Source organism: Corythoichthys intestinalis, chromosome 7, assembly GCF_030265065.1.
Source record: "Corythoichthys intestinalis isolate RoL2023-P3 chromosome 7, ASM3026506v1, whole genome shotgun sequence".
NCBI lineage: Eukaryota > Metazoa > Chordata > Actinopteri > Syngnathiformes > Syngnathidae > Corythoichthys > Corythoichthys intestinalis.
Window position 1 is genome coordinate 9,520,045 of NC_080401.1, and position 18,018 is coordinate 9,538,062.

At 39.8% G+C, this 18,018-nt stretch overlaps 1 protein-coding gene across 4 annotated transcripts in view; it reads left to right on the forward strand.

Annotated features, from left to right (window-relative positions):
- LOC130918844 (complement factor H-like) overlaps positions 1–16,799 on the forward strand; it is a 54,288-nt gene extending 37,489 nt beyond the window's left edge. For 2 of the 4 annotated variants that reach the window (XM_057840978.1, XM_057840977.1), the window contains 8 exons: positions 5,548–5,724; positions 5,997–6,102; positions 6,596–6,672; positions 11,596–11,787; positions 11,929–12,117; positions 13,243–13,428; positions 16,141–16,320; positions 16,508–16,799. In XM_057840978.1, the coding sequence (XP_057696961.1) occupies positions 5,548–5,724; positions 5,997–6,102; positions 6,596–6,672; positions 11,596–11,787; positions 11,929–12,117; positions 13,243–13,428; positions 16,141–16,320; positions 16,508–16,701 (1,301 nt within the window). In that variant the 3' untranslated portion in view covers positions 16,702–16,799. The remainder of the gene's footprint in view (positions 1–5,547; positions 5,725–5,996; positions 6,103–6,595; positions 6,673–11,595; positions 11,788–11,928; positions 12,118–13,242; positions 13,429–16,140; positions 16,321–16,507) is intronic. The other 2 variants (XM_057840979.1, XM_057840980.1) reach the window with 2 other exon arrangements.
- The last annotated feature ends 1,219 nt before the right edge of the window (positions 16,800–18,018 follow it).

Consider the following 18,018-nt stretch of genomic DNA (forward strand, 5'->3'; position numbering starts at 1 on the left):
TAATTATTTTTCCCCCTTCTGTTATTGTCTGCATACTATTCTCATTAAAATGTGAAAACCTATAAATGTTTGGGTGGTTTCAGTTAAATCAGACACTTTTTTTCATATGTTTGATTTTGACAAAGATCAGATCACATTTGATGGTGATTTGATGCAGAAATGTGAAAAATTCCAAAAGTTTCAGATACTTTTTCATACCACTTTACAAGGTTAGAATCCGAAATATTATGCTACAGTGGGGCAAATAAGTATTTAGTCAACCACTAATTGTGAAAGTTCTCCCACTAGAAAATATTACAGAGCCCTGTAATTGTCGACATGGGTAAACCTCAACCACGAGAGACAAAATGTGGGAAAAAAAACAGAAAATCACATTGTTTGATTTATAAAGAATTTGCAAAACATGGTGGAAAATAAGTATTTGGTCAATACCAAAAGTTCATCCCAATACTTTGTTGGCAATAACGGAGGCCAAACGTTTTCTGTAACTCTTCACAAGCTTTTCACACACTGTTGCTGGTATTTTGGCCCATTCCTCCATGCAGATCTCCTCTAGAGCAATGATGTTTTGAGGCTGTCGTTAGGCAACACAGACTTTCAACTCCCTCCTTTACACCAAGTGTTTTTACCTATTGTCTTCCCAGCCTGGTGCAGGTCTACAATTTTGTCTCTGGTGTCCTTCGACAGCTCTTTGGTCTTGGCCATAGTGGAGTTTGGAGTGTGACTGACTGAAGTTGTGGACAGGTGTCATTTATACGGATAATGAGTTAAAACAGGTGCCATTAATACAGGTAACGAGTGGAGCCTCGTTAGACCTCGTTAGAAGTTAGAAGAAGTTAGACGTCTTTGACAGCCAGAAATCTTGCTTGTTTGTAGGTGACCAAATACTTATTTTCCACTCTAATTTGGAAATAAATTATTTAAAAATCAAACAATCTGATTTTCTGGGTTTTTTTTTTTTTTTTTTTTCCACATTCTGCCTCTCATGGGCAGTGTTGTTAATAACGGCGTTACAATATAACGGCGTTATTATTTTCAGTAGTGGGTAATCTAATTAATTACTTTTCTCATCTTGGCAACGCCGTTACCGTTACTGAGGACGGAAAGGCATGCGTTACTATGCGTTATTATATTGGTCGAAAAGTCTGAGGGAGACGGACTCACCGAGACAACAGAGCAGAGCAGGAGTGGGGAGGAGGCAAGAAAGTGTGACGCCGAACAAACGCGATGCTAGGTAGCTCCAATAATACATGTTGTAGCCGATAGCCTACAAACTACGCCCGCATGTTATGGTAGATGTGGTAGACATGGTAGATATCACATACAGTGCCTTGCAAAAGTATTCGGCCCCCTTGAACCTTGCAACCTTTCGCCACATTTCAGGCTTCAAACATAAAAATATAAAATGTTAATTTTTTGTCAAGAATCAACAACAAGTGGGACCAAATCGTGAAGTGGAACAAAATTTATTGGATAATTTAAACTTTTTTAACAAATAAAAAACTGAAAAGTGGGGCGTGCAATATTATTCGGCCCCCTTGCGTTAATACTTTGTAGCGCCACCTTTTGCTCCAATTATAGCTGCAAGTCGCTTGGGGTATGTTTCTATCAGTTTTGCACATCGAGAGACTGACATTCTTGCCCATTCTTCCTTGCAAAACAGCTCGAGCTCAGTGAGGTTGGATGGAGAGTGTTTGTGAACAGCAGTCTTCAGCTCTTTCCACGGATTCTCGATTGGATTCAGGTCTGGACTTTGACTTGGCCATTCTAACACCTGGATACGTTTATTTTTTAACCATTCCATTGTAGATTTGGCTTTATGTTTTGGATCATTGTCCTGTTGGAAGATAAATCTCCGTCCCAGTCTCAGGTCTTGTGCAGATACCAACAGGTTTTCTTCCAGAATGTTCCTGTATTTGGCTGCATCCATCTTCCCGTCAATTTTAACCATCTTCCCTGTCCCTGCTGAAGAAAAGCAGGCCCAAACCATGATGCTGCCACCACCATGTTTGACAGTGGGGATGGTGTGTTCAGGGTGATGAGCTGTGTTGCTTTTACGCCAAACATATCGTTTTGCATTGTGGCCAAAAAGTTCAATTTTGGTTTCATCTGACCAGAGCACCTTCTTCCACATGTTTGGTGTGTCTCCCAGGTGGCTTGTGGCAAACTTTAAACGAGACTTTTTGTGGATATCTTTGAGAAATGGCTTTCTTCTTGCCACTCTTCCATAAAGGCCAGATTTGTGCAGTGTACGACTGATTGTTGTCCTATGGACAGACTCTCCCACCTCAGCTGTAGATCTCTGCAGTTCATCCAGAGTGATCATGGGCCTCTTGGCTGCATCTCTGATCAGTTTTCTCCTTGTTTGAGAAGAAAGTTTGGAAGGACGGCCTGGTCTTGGTAGATTTGCAGTGGTCTGATGCTCCTTCCATTTTAATATGATGGCTTGCACAGTGCTCCTTGAGATGTTTAAAGCTTGGGAAATCTTTTTGTATCCAAATCCGGCTTTAAACTTCTCCACAACAGTATCTCGGACCTGCCTGGTGTGTTCCTTGGTTTTCATAATGCTCTCTGCACTTTAAACAGAACCCTGAGACTATCACAGAGCAGGTGCATTTATACGGAGACTTGATTACACACAGGTGGATTCTATTTATCATCATCGGTCATTTAGGACAACATTGGATCATTCAGAGATCCTCACTGAACTTCTGGAGTGAGTTTGCTGCACTGAAAGTAAAGGGGCCGAATAATATTGCACGCCCCACTTTTCAGGTTTTTATTTGTTAAAAAAGTTTAAATTATCCCAATACATGTTGTTCCACTTCACGATTGTGTCCCACTTGTTGTTGATTCTTGACAAAAAAAATTAAATTTTATATCTTTATGTTTGAAGCCTGAAATGTGGCGAAAGGTTGCAAGATTCAAGGGGGCCGAATACTTTTGCAAGGCACTGTATACTATATATAGATATAACTAGATGCAAAATGAGACACGGCACTAGATGCGTTAGTAAACAGCCGCCATCTTAAAGCAGTAGACTTTTTAGGACGGCGCTGTTGTAGAGAACCTTCCTAGCGAACCTAAGTAACATTTTATCTAAAATACTTCTAAATCGGCAAAATCTTGACTTGAATCTATCTTTAAATGATGAAACAGTTTTAAAACTTTCATATGTCGAAAGTAGAGAGAAGGGAACTAATGCAATAACGGGAGCAATTTTAACAACTTTTAACAGTTGATTCAGGGTAAAGGGTAAATTAGGGTAAAGAATTGGGCTCGGGCCAATTGTACCAAAAACCTTCACACAAAAAATTCACATAGTGTGGCCAATGTTTTTTTTTTTTGTTTTTGAGGAAAAAAAAAAGTAATTATCACCAATTACTTTGCCAAGTAACCAATTACCCTTACATTCAGGTAATTGAGTTACTAACCCAATTCCTTTTTGGGAGAAGTAATTTGTAACTATAATTAATTACTTTTTTTCAGTAAGATTAACAACACTGCTCATGGGTGAGGTTTACCCATGTTGACAATTACAGGCCTCTCTAATCCTTTCATGTGGGAGAACTTGCAAAATTGGTAGTTGACTAAATACTTATTTGCCCCACTGTATGTGAAGTTAGTATTTTATTTACAGGATTGCACACATACTTGCTTTTTGCAAAGGACTTTGCACTCTCTTATTCTCAATGTTCTGGTCGTCAAACGTAGACTGAAGTGGATTAATCATCACCACAGAACTGGCTTATTTATTGATATAGTTTCTAAAATCTGTCTTAGAATACAATTTGGTACGTACTTTAGACAATATAGTGTAAAGATGAGTTTTTCTCTTTGAAAATATATTACTGAAAATCAATTGGGGATAAATGGTTTTATAAATTTTTTTTTTTTTTTTTTTTTTTTCCTTAAAACTATCATGTTTGTCAACCTAACAAGACTCTTTTAGTGTGACGGGAAAGACAGTCATTATATTGACTATGATTGCGCCAGAGTAACTGTGTGTCAACTTTAGTGAAAATGTCAGAATTGCTCAAGCAAGCAAGCAATCACACAGAGGTGTACTGTGTGCAGAGTGCGTACATGCATCATGTTTGGTTCTTCCATTTTGTGCAATCCCACTGGGTAGTCCATGTTTTGACCCTCAGCGGTCCCAGAGGACTGCAGCTGAGAACAAACACACAAGAAGTCAACATTTGTTGAATGTTTTTGCCCCAGTTCTGATTGTCACCACACAGCTGCAACAGATATGCGACTGCATCTATTACTTTTGGTTCTAAAACTTTGGGGAAACGTGAGGGTGTCCTTGTCTGAAAATGGTAAGGTGTACTTATTTTCTTTATTAGTCAGGGAACTTTTTTTCTAGAGCTTTTGGAAAGTGGAGCTGTTACAAGAGATTACTCTACAGGATTCTGTGGGTATCTGGTTTTGCTTTACATCACCAAAATGTTATTGCATTCATTAAGTACTCTAAAAGATTAATTAATTCCTAATCAATTATATTGTGTACAGTAGTTGACCTGCACTTAGTTGTTTCTTATATTTTGGCTATTTTGCTAGAGAGACAATAGAAATGCATTTATTTGCAAATTATATATAGGCCATTTATTGTGGCTAGTGGGTGGAGTTTAATTTTCAACATACTAAGACAGTGCTTCTCACTAAGACAGTGCCTCTCAATTACTTTCTGTTAGCCCCCCCCCCCCAACCCCTCAGGAAGACGTAAACATTTTGCGCCCCTCCAACTCTCTGCCGCTACTGCAAATAGTATAATTTCTCTATAAAGTTAGTATTATTATAAGTACACCTCTGCATAACACTGTGTCCTTTTTATATTAAAGAATAAAAGTAATATAGAACAATTTACAATAAAGCTTACCTTTATTGACAATGTTTTGTTTAGAAAAGAAAAGACTTGAAGCACTTAACTTTTCCTCAATTAAAAAAAATGGTCATATCCAAACTGTAAAGATACACTCAGGGTACAATTTTTTGACCATTTGATGCTGAAAAATAATAATAATTCAGAATGATTAGCAACATTGACTCATGAGGGCAATTTGCCAAACAATTTGACCAAAAAACCAAAAACAAAAACAAATATTAATCGAACAAAATCAGCAGTGTCATTGGACAGAAGCACAGTTTTTATTTTTGCTGCAGGCAGTATCAGCTCCTTTGCGATGGTGTTGGGTTATTTTGCACTGAGCAACTATGCCACTTTAAATGATGCTAACAGTGCTCGCTAGTTTAGTTAGTTGTCATATTTCCTCGTCTTAGCTCTTCATATCTCCAGTGCTCTTTGGTGTGTGCTCTTGTTTGGTTAAAAAATACTGCGCACACTTTATTCTGGCATGGCAAAAAAGTATTTTCCCCGAGGTCACATGCGCCACCCCTAGCATCGCTCTGCACCCCCTTGGGAAGGGGGGGGCACTATTTGAGAAGTACTGCACTAAGAGGTTGTTAGGAGGTCTTGTATTTACAAGTTGTAAGAAAGGTATTGTTGGCGCGTGTCAATGCTTAACCTCAGTTGCTGTTTGTTAGCTTGTTTGACGCTCCCAGATGTTCCTCATGGCCATGTCTCACTGACCACAAAGACAGAGTATGAAGAAGGAGATGTGATACAGGTCACTTGTGAAACGGGTTACATATCAGGGCTCCCCATCAGATATAAATGTTCAGGTGACGGCTGGGCGACAGTCAATCCAGGACATTGCTTCTGTGAGTTGAATGTTGTTTTGATATACTCTTACTTACCCGATTGTTGTAATCACACTAAGTGTGAGCATGCTATTTGGTTGGTGCAAAACCACTTCATATTGAGTTAAATGAACTTCACGGTAATTAACCAACAAAATACTTCCTTCAAAGTATGGTGTTATTTTCCAACAGAGGGGAAAAAAAGAGTGGAACTAATGAAATTCATTAACTCATTTCTAAGAGGGATTATGAATCTCTTGTTTGATGAACACAAACTATGTTCTTCATTGCAGTGAAGCCATGTCCACTTCCCGAAAACACTCCAAATGGCTACTATCAAATTATCCAGGGTGACGATTTGGTTTTCGGGGCAACTATAAAATACTTTTGCAATGTGGGGTAGGTGATTATAGACAAAATTAAAGATGTGTTTAAAATGTGAAAATTAACGTGTGTGTGTGAAAATTAAAGGTGCTATGAAATGGTGACCATGCCATGAAAATAACTACAGTAATGTAATTTTACATTACATAATTCGGCACTCAAATCTTGCTTTTTTTTTTTTTAACCATTTCATAGTTATTCCGCACAATACAGTGCATCAGGGAACGCTCACGCGCTAGCTAGTACATATTGACAGAATGACAAAACGCACAACAAGAGAATAGAAAGCCTATGGATAGCATCCTCGCTGACTGCAAAAATCAGCAGCTCTTTCTGGGTGTAACATCTTCTGCTTTTTTTGGATGGATTTCTCTCAAGAATATAGTCTGCTGCCATTTTAAAGTCACCTGCCGTAGTGTTTCATAGTACCTTTAATGCTTTGATCTTTAATTATATTTTGATTATTGTTATTGTTGAACTAGTTAAGGCTCTGCTCTCCTCTTTGTAGCTATCAAATGATAAGTCAAACTGATACCAGGACGTGTTTGCTGGACAAATGGACCAACCATGTGCCAATCTGTGAACGTAAGTCTTCAAAGCGAGCAATTCACAACCAGCTCACTGTAAGTGTACTGCAGATACGTATGGGATTGGCGAAAACATCCCTTTAGCAGGGGTAGCCTACTCCGGTCCTCGAGGGCCCCTATCCAGTTTGTTTTCCATGTCTCCCTCCTCCAACACACCTGACTCAAATAATCAGGATTGTTATCAGGCTCCTGCAGAGCTTACTGATGAGCGGATCAGTTGATTCAAGGTGTTTTAAAGGAGGAAGACATGGAAAACAAGCTGGATGGGAGCCCTCGAGTACCGGAGTTGGCTACCCCTGCTTTAGATTAAATTAACATGTACACTGCTAGGCAAAAGTATTGGCACCCCTGCAATTCTGTCAGATAATGCTCAATTTCTCCCAGAAAATGATTGCAATCACAAATGCTTTGGTACTAATATCTTCATTTATTTTGCTTGCTATGAAAAAACACAAAAGAGAATGAGGGAAAAAAATGAAATAATTATCATTTTACACAAAACTCCCAAAATGGGCCGGACAAAAGTATTGGCACCCTCTTGGCAGCACAACCTTTAGGCAAAATGCGAACAACCACTTCCGGTATCCATTAATGAGTTTCTTACAATGCTCTGCTGGAATTTTAGACCAAACCTGTCCTCAAGGCCCGCTGTGGGTCCTCGTTTTTGTTCCAACTGATCCAACACAGACTGTTGAACCACTGAGGTTTTTGCTAAAACAAGCAGCACCTGACTGCCGTCAACTGATTGCACTTCTAAAACACTTGATTGGTGAAAATGTGTCCTCGTTTGGTTGGAACTAAAAAATCCTGCACCCACAGAGGGCCTGTATGGTATAGGTTGGGGACCCCTGTTTTAGACCATTCTTCTTTGGCCAACTGCTCCAGGTCTCTGAGATTTAAAGGGTGCCTTCTCCAAACTGATTTCCGATTTCTCCACAGGTGTTCTATTGGATTCAGGTCTGGATTCATTGCTGGCTACTTTAGAAGTCTCCAGTGCTTTCTCGCAAACCATTTTCTAGTGCTTTTTGAAGTGTGTTTTGGATCATTGTCCTGCTGGAAGACCCATGACCTCTGAGGGAGACCCAGCTTTCTCACACTGGGCCCTACATTATGCTGCAAAATTTGTTGGTAGTCTTCAGACTTCATAATGCTATGCACACGGTCAAGCAGTCCAGTACCAGAGGAAGCAAAGCAACCCCAAAACATCAGGGAACCTCCTTTATTTGACTGTGGGGACCTTGTTCTTTTTTTTTTTTTTAATGGCCTTGTTTTTTTCCCTGTCAACTCTATGTTAAGGCCTTTTCCTAAAAAGCTCTACTTTTGTCTCATCTGACCAGAGAACATTCTTCCAAGACGTTTTTGGGTTTCTCAAGTAAGTTTTGGCGAACTCCGGCCGAGCTTTATGGTATTCTACCATAGAGTCCCTTTTCATTCAGACGCCAACGGATATTACGGGTTGATACTGTTGTGCCCTCAGACTATAGGACAGCTTGAACTTCTTTGGATGTTAGTCGAGGTTCTTTATCCAACATCCGCACAATCTTTTATTGAAATCTCTCGTCAATTTTTCTTTTCCGTCCACATCTAGGAAGGTTAGCCACAGTGCCATGGGCTGTACACTTTTTGATGACACTGCGCACGGTAGACACAGCAACATTCAGGTCTTTGGAGATGGACTTGTAGCATTGAGATTGCCCATGCTTCCTCCCAATTTTGCTTCTCAAGTCCTCAGACAGTTCTTTGGTCTTCTGTCTTTTTCCATGGTCAATGTGCTATACACAAGGACACAAGACAGAGGTTGAGTCAACTTTAATCCATTTTAACTGGCTGCAAGTGTGAATTAGTTATTGCCACCACCTGTTATGTGCCACAGGTAAGTAACAGGTGCTGTTACACAAATTAGAGAAGCATCACATAAATTTTCAAAGGGTGCCAATACTTTTGTCCGGCCCATTTTTGAGTTTTGTGTAAAATGATAATGATTTAATCCCCCCCCCCCCCCCCCCCCATTCTCTTTAGTGTTTTTTTCATTGCAAGCAAAATAAATGAAGATATTAGTGCCAAAGTATTTGTAATTGCCATCATTTTCTGGGGGAAATTGAGCATTATCTGACAGAATTGCAGGGGTGCCAATACTTTTGGCTAGCAGTGTATTTTATGCAGCATCTTTTTTTTTTATGTTTTGTTTTATGTTATGCCAACCCCGCAGAGTGAGACGTTGAAACCATTTTTAGAGATACTGAATGTACCAAAAATGCTTAAGAACATTTTACATTTCACATTTTTGTTGTAACCTGCTGATTAACGTGACACTGAGTCACCAAAACAATACAGTGGTACTTCTACATACGAATTTAATCCGTTCTTTATGCAGCATCTTTTTTTTTTTATGTTTTGTTTTATGTTATGCCAACCCTGCAGAGTGAGGCGTTGAAACCATTTTTAGAGATACTGAATGTACCAAAAATGCTTAAGAACATTTTACATTTCACATTTTTGTTGTAACCTGCTGATTAACGTGACACTGAAAGTCACCAAAACAATACAGTGGTACTTCTACATACGAATTTAATGCGTTCCAGCACCTGGTTTGTAAGTCAAAATGGTCGTATGTCGAGCGGTATTTTCCCCATAAGAATACATTATACAGTGATCCCTCGCTATATATCGCGCTTCGACCTTCGCGCCCTCAGTCCATTGCGGATTTTTCTCAATTAAAAAAAAAAAAAAAGTATTTTATTTAAAAATGTTAAGACGTATGCATGTGTATGCCTACAAATCAATTTTTATACATACACACACACATATATATATATATATACATATATATATACATACATATATATATATATATATACAGTGTATCACAAAAGTGAGTCCCCCCCCCTCGCATTTCTGCAGATATTTAAGTATATCTTTTCATGGAACAACACTGACAAAATGACACTTTGACACAATGAAAAGTACTGTTTTTATAGAGTTAATTTATTTTCCCTTCAAAATAACTCATAATATAGCCATTAATATCTAAACCCCTGGCAACAAAAGTGAGTACACCCCTAGGTGAAAGTTGTCAATATTAACATACAACATGTCAACTGTCAATATTTTGTGTGGCCACCACTATTATCCAGAACTGCCTTTACACTCCTGGGCATGGAGTTGACCAGAGCTTCACAGGTTGCTACTGAAATGCTCTTCCTCTCCTCCATGACGACATTGCGGAGCTGCCTGATATTTGAGACTTTGCGCACCTCCACCTTCCGCTTGAGGATTCCCCAAAGATGTTCTATCGGGTTGAAGTCTGGAGACATGCTTGGCCAGTCCATCACCTTTACCCCCAGCCTCTTCAGTAAAGCAGTGGTCATCTTGGAGGTGTGTTTGGGGTCATTGTCATGCTGGAACACTGCCTGCGACCCATTTTCTGGAGGGAGAGGATCATACTCTGCTGCAGTTTTTCACAGTACATGTTGGAGTTCATGTTTCCCTCAATGGAATGTAACTCTCAGACACCTGCAGCACTCATGCAGCACCAGACCATGACTTTCCCACCACCATGCTTGACTGTAGGCATGACACACTTATCTTTGTACTCCTCAACTGGTCGCCGCCACACGTGCTTGAGACCATCGGAACCAAACAAAATAATCTTCTTCTCATCATATCCTAGGACATGGTTCCAGTAACCCATGTACTTTGTTGATATGTCTTCAGCAAACTGTTTGCAGGCTTTCTTCTGTACTGTGTACAGGCTTCCTCCTGGGTTGACAGCCATGCACACCAATTTGATGCAGAGTGCGGCGTATGGTCTGAGCATTAACAGGCTGACCCCCCCACCACTTCAATCTCTGCAGCAATGCTGACAGCACTCCTGCGACGATCTTACAAAGAAATTATTTGGATGTACGCACAGCACGTGCGCTCAGCTTATTTGGACGATCAATCTGAGGTCTGTTCTGAGTGGACCCTGCTCTTATAAAACGCTGGATGATCTTAGCCACTGCGCTGCAGCTCAGTTTCAGGGTGTTGGCAATCTTCTTGTAGCCTTGGCCATCTTCATGTAGCGCAACAGTAAGTCTTTTAGGATTCTCAGAATTCTTTGCCATGTGGTGCCATGTTGGAACTTCAAGTGACAAGTATGAGTGAGTGTGAGATCTGCACTACAAATTTGAACACACCGTCTCCCTATGCACACCTGGACCTAGTAACACTAACGAGTCACATGACATTTTGGAAGGAAAATGACAAGCAGTACTCAATTTGGACATTTAGGGATATAGTTTCTAAGGGGTGTGCTCACATTTGTTGCCAGGGGTTTAGATATGAATGGCTATATTGTGAGTTAATTTGAGTGGAAAATAAATTAACTCATATATACGGACTACTTTTCATTGTGTCAAAGTGTTATTTTGTCAGTGTTGTCCCACGAAAAGATATACTTAAATATCTGCAGAAATGCGAGTGGTGTACTCACTATTGTGATACACTGTACATACAGTATATATCCCATTTATATCATAATTATTACATTTGCAGTTCTTACAAAACATTAAGATATACATATATGTTAAATCTTAATAAATAAATTGAACACCCCCCAAAAATATTTTTCCATCATTTCCATCTTAATTTGAATGCCACTTGTCACCTTCTTCCTTTTTTCACCACCTGCACTAACCTTATTGGGACCCATGTTGATTTCTCCCACAAGAAAATCCGCCGTGCATCAGTCTTGAGGGAAAGCAATGACATTGCGACGCTGTCATGAATCGTCGTATTTCGAGCATGCCTTCATGTGTCGAGACAAACGATGAGTCAAATTTTACGTAGGATGTCGAAAGGATTGTATGTCGATGTACCAATGTACTACGTTTGGCAGGCAAACAAAGAAAGTGAACTAGCTGAATTATTGTCTTCACAGCTATGACATGTGAGACACCACCTGCAGTGGGAGGGATCACAATTACAGGTTTACCACAAAATGAAGAGGGCATCCTTCCCGACCGCTTCCTAAAATTCAGCTGTGATGTTCCCGGGAAGCAACTGCATGGCAGCTCATTGCTCATATGCGGTCAAGATGGACTTTGGGATAAACCATTCCCTTCATGTGAAGGTGACTTTCCACACCAATAGGAATATTGTATATTCTGTTTATATAATACGTACCGAATGTCTCGTTTATTTGAAGAATACCAAATTAAGTGTGAGTTTAAAGAGTTTTGTAACCTTTTTCATCTTGACATGTCTCCTCCAGACATTGCTTGTAAAGTTGGAGAGATACACCCTCGTCTCGATGTAGATGAACTGCCACCAGGCAATCAAACAATACGAATTGGACACAAATTAAGGTTTCGCTGCAGTAATGGATATGCTTTGGATGGTTCCGAAGAAAGCGAATGCCTACCGACCGGAGAGTGGGAGAACCCCTTCCCGACTTGCACGGGTATGTTACAATTCTAAGGTCAAAAAGAGTAAAACGCACCAAATTCTGAGTAAGACACAATGGAACCTTCAAAGAGTTAAACACAATGCTGATTAACATTCTGTATAATTTCAAAACCTTTGTTTTCCTTTAGATCAATGTGAATTTCACAGGAAGCGCATAAAAAAACGTTCAGTTTTAAAGCTTTAAAGAACATTTTGACATGTTTCTAATGCTGTGTAATGAGTAGATGTACATGGAAATAGTGCCAACGCGCTTAGGTAGAAATGCACTGTAAAAGTGTAAGCCCATTTACCAATCAAATCCCAACAGCGTAGATGCCAAACATCCTATAGGTGGTACGCATGAAACAGTGATAGAAACAAGCACATGTGTGCTATTACAGGCTGAGGACTCCCCTCTACTGGATACCTACAGGCAACAATATTTATATAAATAAAGGCGGTTTCAAACTAGCGGCAGCCTAGTGTGAAGGGCTCAGCGGTAACCCACTCATTGTGTATGTGGGAGGGGAATTCTCAGCGAAAGTGAGCGGTGGCGGTCATTTTGGACGCAGCAGAAAGTCATGGGAGAATTTAGCTGAGGGGCGAGGCAGAAAAAATATGGACTTGTTCTATTTTCACGGCGGTGCCGCCACGCTGACGTCAACAACGCGTCCAATAACTGAGGGGTAGGCGTACTTATATCTGTGCTATCAGGCTGTTTCTGCAGACGGATATACGCAAATCAAGGCCGAGGAAACCTTGATGAATACACTTTTTTTTTTAAGTTTCCCGAGCTCTGGAACACACAAAAAATGAGTCTCATACCTCTCGTTGCTAAGCTAAATGGCACCTCACCTTCTCACCCAAACTAGTAAAACTGTACACTGCGATTATAGTGCCAACTACTCCTTGAAATAGTAAAACTCCCCATTTTCTTCTGCAGCAATGAAAAATAAACGCATTAGTGCTTGGGACTATAGTAAACATGTTTGCCGCTTTTCACTTCCTGACAGCATCTATGTCACGGCTACGTGGCTCCTCCCGTTTTGCGCATACCATGGACCGCTCTTCACACTGGGCTGAAGCTAGTGTGAAAAGGCCTTACATTCCTAATGTTTTTGTTTTGTTCATCTCAAAATAGAACCATGCCAAGTCAGAGACATACCTGCTGGTGTACACTTGAGCACAAAACTACACAACACACAAGTACAACAAGGCCAAAAGTTGAAGTTTTCTTGCCGCTTGCGTGGACATATGATTCGAGGGAAGGCAGAGGTTGAATGTCTACCGAATGGGCAATGGAGCGATCCTTTCCCAACATGTGGAGGTAAGGTTTCTACAGCATTTTGCCTTATTCTTCAACTGCAGAAATTACAGAAAATAAGTATATAAATGTCCAGTGTTGTTAATAACCGCATTAGACTATAACGGCGTTACTAACGGCGTTATTTTTTTCAGTAGTAATGTAATTAATTACTTTTCTCATCATTGCAACGGTCACTGTTACTGAGGCTGTAAAGGCGTGCGTTACTACGTTGGTTGAATGACGCGAGAAAAGTGAGAGATGCGGATGCACGGAGAAAGCAGAGAGGGAGTGGGGAGGAGGAAAGGAGTTGAGACGCTGTTGGAAATGCGATGCTCTGGGTGGCTCCAATAGACCTGACTGTAGCAGATAGCCAACAAACTACGCCCACATGATGCTACGATAGATATCACATGTATACAGAACTAGATGCGAAATGATACTCGCCGGCGTTAGTAAACAGCCGGCATCTTAAAGCAATAGACTTCTCAGGAAGGCTCTATTGTAGAGAACCTTCCTAGTGAATCAAAGTAACTTTTTGTCTAAAATAATCACACGTTAAAAATAGACAGAAGGAAACTAATGCAATAATGGGAGCAATTTTACTAACTTTAAATGGTTGATTCACAACATTAAATGATTTCCAAACAACAAAGGTTACTATCTAGTTATCGCAATATCAACAATTCCCCTGTGTCTAGTTAAGTTTAGGGTAAAGAATTGGGTGAGGGTGAATTGCCCCAAAAACCTTTTGGACTACACATTGTGTGACCTATGTTTTTTTTTTTTTAATAAATAGAAAACCAAAAAAAAAAAGTAACTTGCCAAGTAACTAAATACTCACATTCAGGTAACTGAGTTACTAACTCAATTACTTTTTGGGAGAAGTAATTTGTAACATTACTTTTTTAAAGTAAGATTAACATCACTGTAAATGAATCAAATGTTAGTCTTTTAACGTTTGTGATGGAGGAGTAAAACTGGTCATCCCAAAAAATTTACTCAAGTACAAGTAAAAAAAATATTTGGCGAAAAGAATAAAGTAATGAGTAACCTTGTGATTAAATGCCTACAATGTTTGATTGATTTATTTTAAACAATGTTTTTTTCTTTCTCAGCACAGTTATCTATATGATCGGTTATTATATTGTACTAAAGCCTATTACATAACAGTATTAAGCCAAAGAAATACACACAAAAAAAAAACAAACAAACAAAAAATTTTTTAATGGAATTCCGACGAGAGAAAAAAATCTGTAAAACTGAAGCATCATTCATCCAAAGTGCCCTCTAGTGGAGAAAAGAGTTCCTAGTTCGCATAGTTGAATATTGAAAAGTTCTTATTATGAAATTACAAGGATCATATCTCCGGTTTTCTGTCGTCAATCGGTGCCTAATAAAAATTGGCGGAACGATTAAAATCCACACTTTCGAGTCATATTGAGGGCAGATTTCTTTGTCAAATGCTTCATTTTTTACGGCGCTTTAAAGATGCCACGTGATTGAACGGGCCAGCGTGCCAATAGAACGGCAAGCTTGAGTCTGATTGTTATAATGGAGCCATGTGATTATTGTTGCTATGTCTCATTGATGAAACTGGTAGATCTACTGTACAGCTGGCATCGCTGGAGAAAAAAAAAAAGTCAAATATAAGAAAAAAAAAATGTAACGACAAATGTAGCCCAAAGTAGCGGGGTTAAGAGTAGCTTTTTTTTCCACCAATCTTTTCAAGTAAAAAGTATGGCTTAGAAGTACATTTTTCTCAAAAAGTTACTCCAGTAAATGTAACTTGTTACTAACCACCTCTGGAGCTGACAGTATCAAGAGACACCACTATAGTACTGTGTTCAACGTTAGTGCGGGAAAATCCAGTGAAGAAATAATGTAAAGTGACACAAGTGACTCTTTTCATCATTGCTTTGATATTTAAGTACCGTATTTCACGATGATGAGAAAATGGAGTGAATATAAAAATGTTTTGTATTGTTTTTGTGCAATTCCATTATTGGGTATTGCGTTACGCCCCCCCCCAAAAAAAGTGACATTTAAGTCATTCAGGCAAGGTGGCTGAGTGGTTAGCACGTCAGCCTAACAGTTCTGAGATCATGGTTTCAATCCCGGGCTTCGGAATGTGGAGTTTGCATGTTCTTCCCGTGCCTGCGTTGGTTTTCTCCGGGAACTCTGGTTTCCTTCCACATCCCAAAAACATGCATGGTAGGCTGATTGAACACTGTAAATTGTCCCTAGGTGTGAGTGTGTGCATGAATGGTTGTATGTCTCCTTGTACCCTGCGATTGGCTGGCAACCAGTTCAGGGTGTATACCAGGGTTCACTAAATCCAGACCTCGGTGCCACTTTTCCTGTCGTGTTTTCCATGTCTCCCTCCTCCAACACACCTGAATCAAAATAATCAGGATCATTATCAAGCTTCTGGAGAGGTTGCTGATGACATAATCATTTGATTCAGGCGTGTTAGGGGAGAGAGACGTGGAAAACACGACAGGAAAAGTGGCACCGAGGTCCGGATTTAGTGAACCCTGGTGTATACCCTACCTACTGCCCGTAGTTAGCTGGGATAGGGTCCAGCACCTCCGCGACCCTCGTGAGGAAAAGCAGCATGGAAAATGAATGAATGACGTTAATTCAATATTTAACAAAAATAATTTTAAAAAACTCTTATTAATACTTTCTGAATCTACTGTACACAAATAAATACATTTGTTCCAATTTTTCTAGCTCCTTTGGAATGTGAGCGTCCACCTTATCTTGCTGGTGGGGACACCAAGTATTCCACCAAATACACTTACAGACATGACGAAAAGGTTGAGTATATTTGCCAGAATTACTACGTAATGGAAGGGCAACCTTACAAGACCTGCAAGAATGGTCAGTGGATTGGAGAGATGAAATGCCTCAGTAAGTATAAAATAATGCGCAACAACATCCCAATTTAAATTGAAAGTCATTTACTGTAATAGATTTAAAATAGCAACCTGCTTTGTCTACTGTAAATCAACCCCAGACAATGAAACCCCGTTTCTTAAAAGTTGCAGTGTAATTTTAATGACTAACATTTGGAATATGAATGATCTCTTTCTTGCAGAGCCCTGCACTGTGAATAGAGAACTAATGAGCACGCACAACATTTTATTCAGATACACGCGTGATGATAAGTTGTACTCGGCTCATGATGATGAAATCGAGTTCAGGTGCGCCCAAAGAACAAGACATGATGGCGCACTCAGTATGCGGCAGAAGTGCATTGATGGAGTAATGGAACTGCCCACATGCCAATAGCCGTTTTTTTGTGTGTGGTAGTGGTGTGTTGATGTATGGGTTGCGGGGGGGAGATAAAGGTCACAAACTTAAGTCAATAAACAACACCGTATGCAGTACTGTTTGTTGTTCCATTGTCTGCTTATTTTCAATAAAAGGTCCTCTGTCTGATGCATCTTCAAGCTGGCATGTTACAGTATGATCGTGGTTCGGACACAGAACCACTAAATTTTCAGGAGCTTTTACCTAAACTATAACCATTGATAAGGTTTTCTGTGGGGATTTCTAGTCCATTTATCCAGAAAAACAACAGAGGTCATTTATTATAAATTAGGCTTGATGAGAGGATTTAGCTCATCCTAAAGGAGCATTATACTCAGTTGCATTCATTCAGCCACTAACGGGGGCTTTATACACACTCCATTATAATTTACATGTCACCATTCAGACAGGTATGTATCATTCTTGGCACAACACCTCATCTATAAATCCACAGATGATTTCCTCCTAGCGGCACGGTGGCTGAGCGGTTAGCACATCTGTCTCACAGTTCTGAGATCAAGGGTTCAATCCCGGGCTTCGGCCTTCCTGTGTGGAGTTTGCATGTTCTCCCCGTGCCTGCGTGGGTTTCCTCCGGGAACTCCGGTTTCCTCCCACATCCCAAAAACATGAATGGTAGGCGGATTGAACTCTCTAAATTGTCCGTAGGTGTGAGTGTGTGCGTGAATGGTTGTATGTCTCCTTGTGCCCTGCGATTGGCCGGCAACCAGTTCAGGGTGTCCCCTGCCTACTGCCCGTAGTTAGCTGGGATAGGCTCCAGCACCTCCGCGACCCTCGTGAGGAAAAAGCGGCATGGAAAATGAATGAATGAGGATTTCCTCCTAGTCAGTGAATTTGTGTAATCCCCATATTAGACTTATGACCCAATATCTGAATCAGGATGTCTGCTGATACAATTCTGATATCAGACCCTTTATTTTTTATGTTCTACTCATTTTTATTTTTCAGACCCCCCCCCCCCCCCCCAAAAAAAAAACAAAAAAAAACAATTTAGATATACAATTTACAACAATGCAAAATCCACAAAAAATAACAAGAGGAGCACACAATGTATTGGAATTAGGGCTGTAAAGCGATTAAAATTTTAATCGAGTTAATCACAACTTAAAAATTAATTAATTGTAATTAATTGCAATTCAAACCATCTCTAAAATATGCCATATTTTTCTGTAAATTATTTTTGGAATGGAAAGATAAGACAAGAGGGATATATACATTCAACATGCTGTACATAAGTACTGTATTTGTTTATTATAATAATAAATCCATAAAATGGCA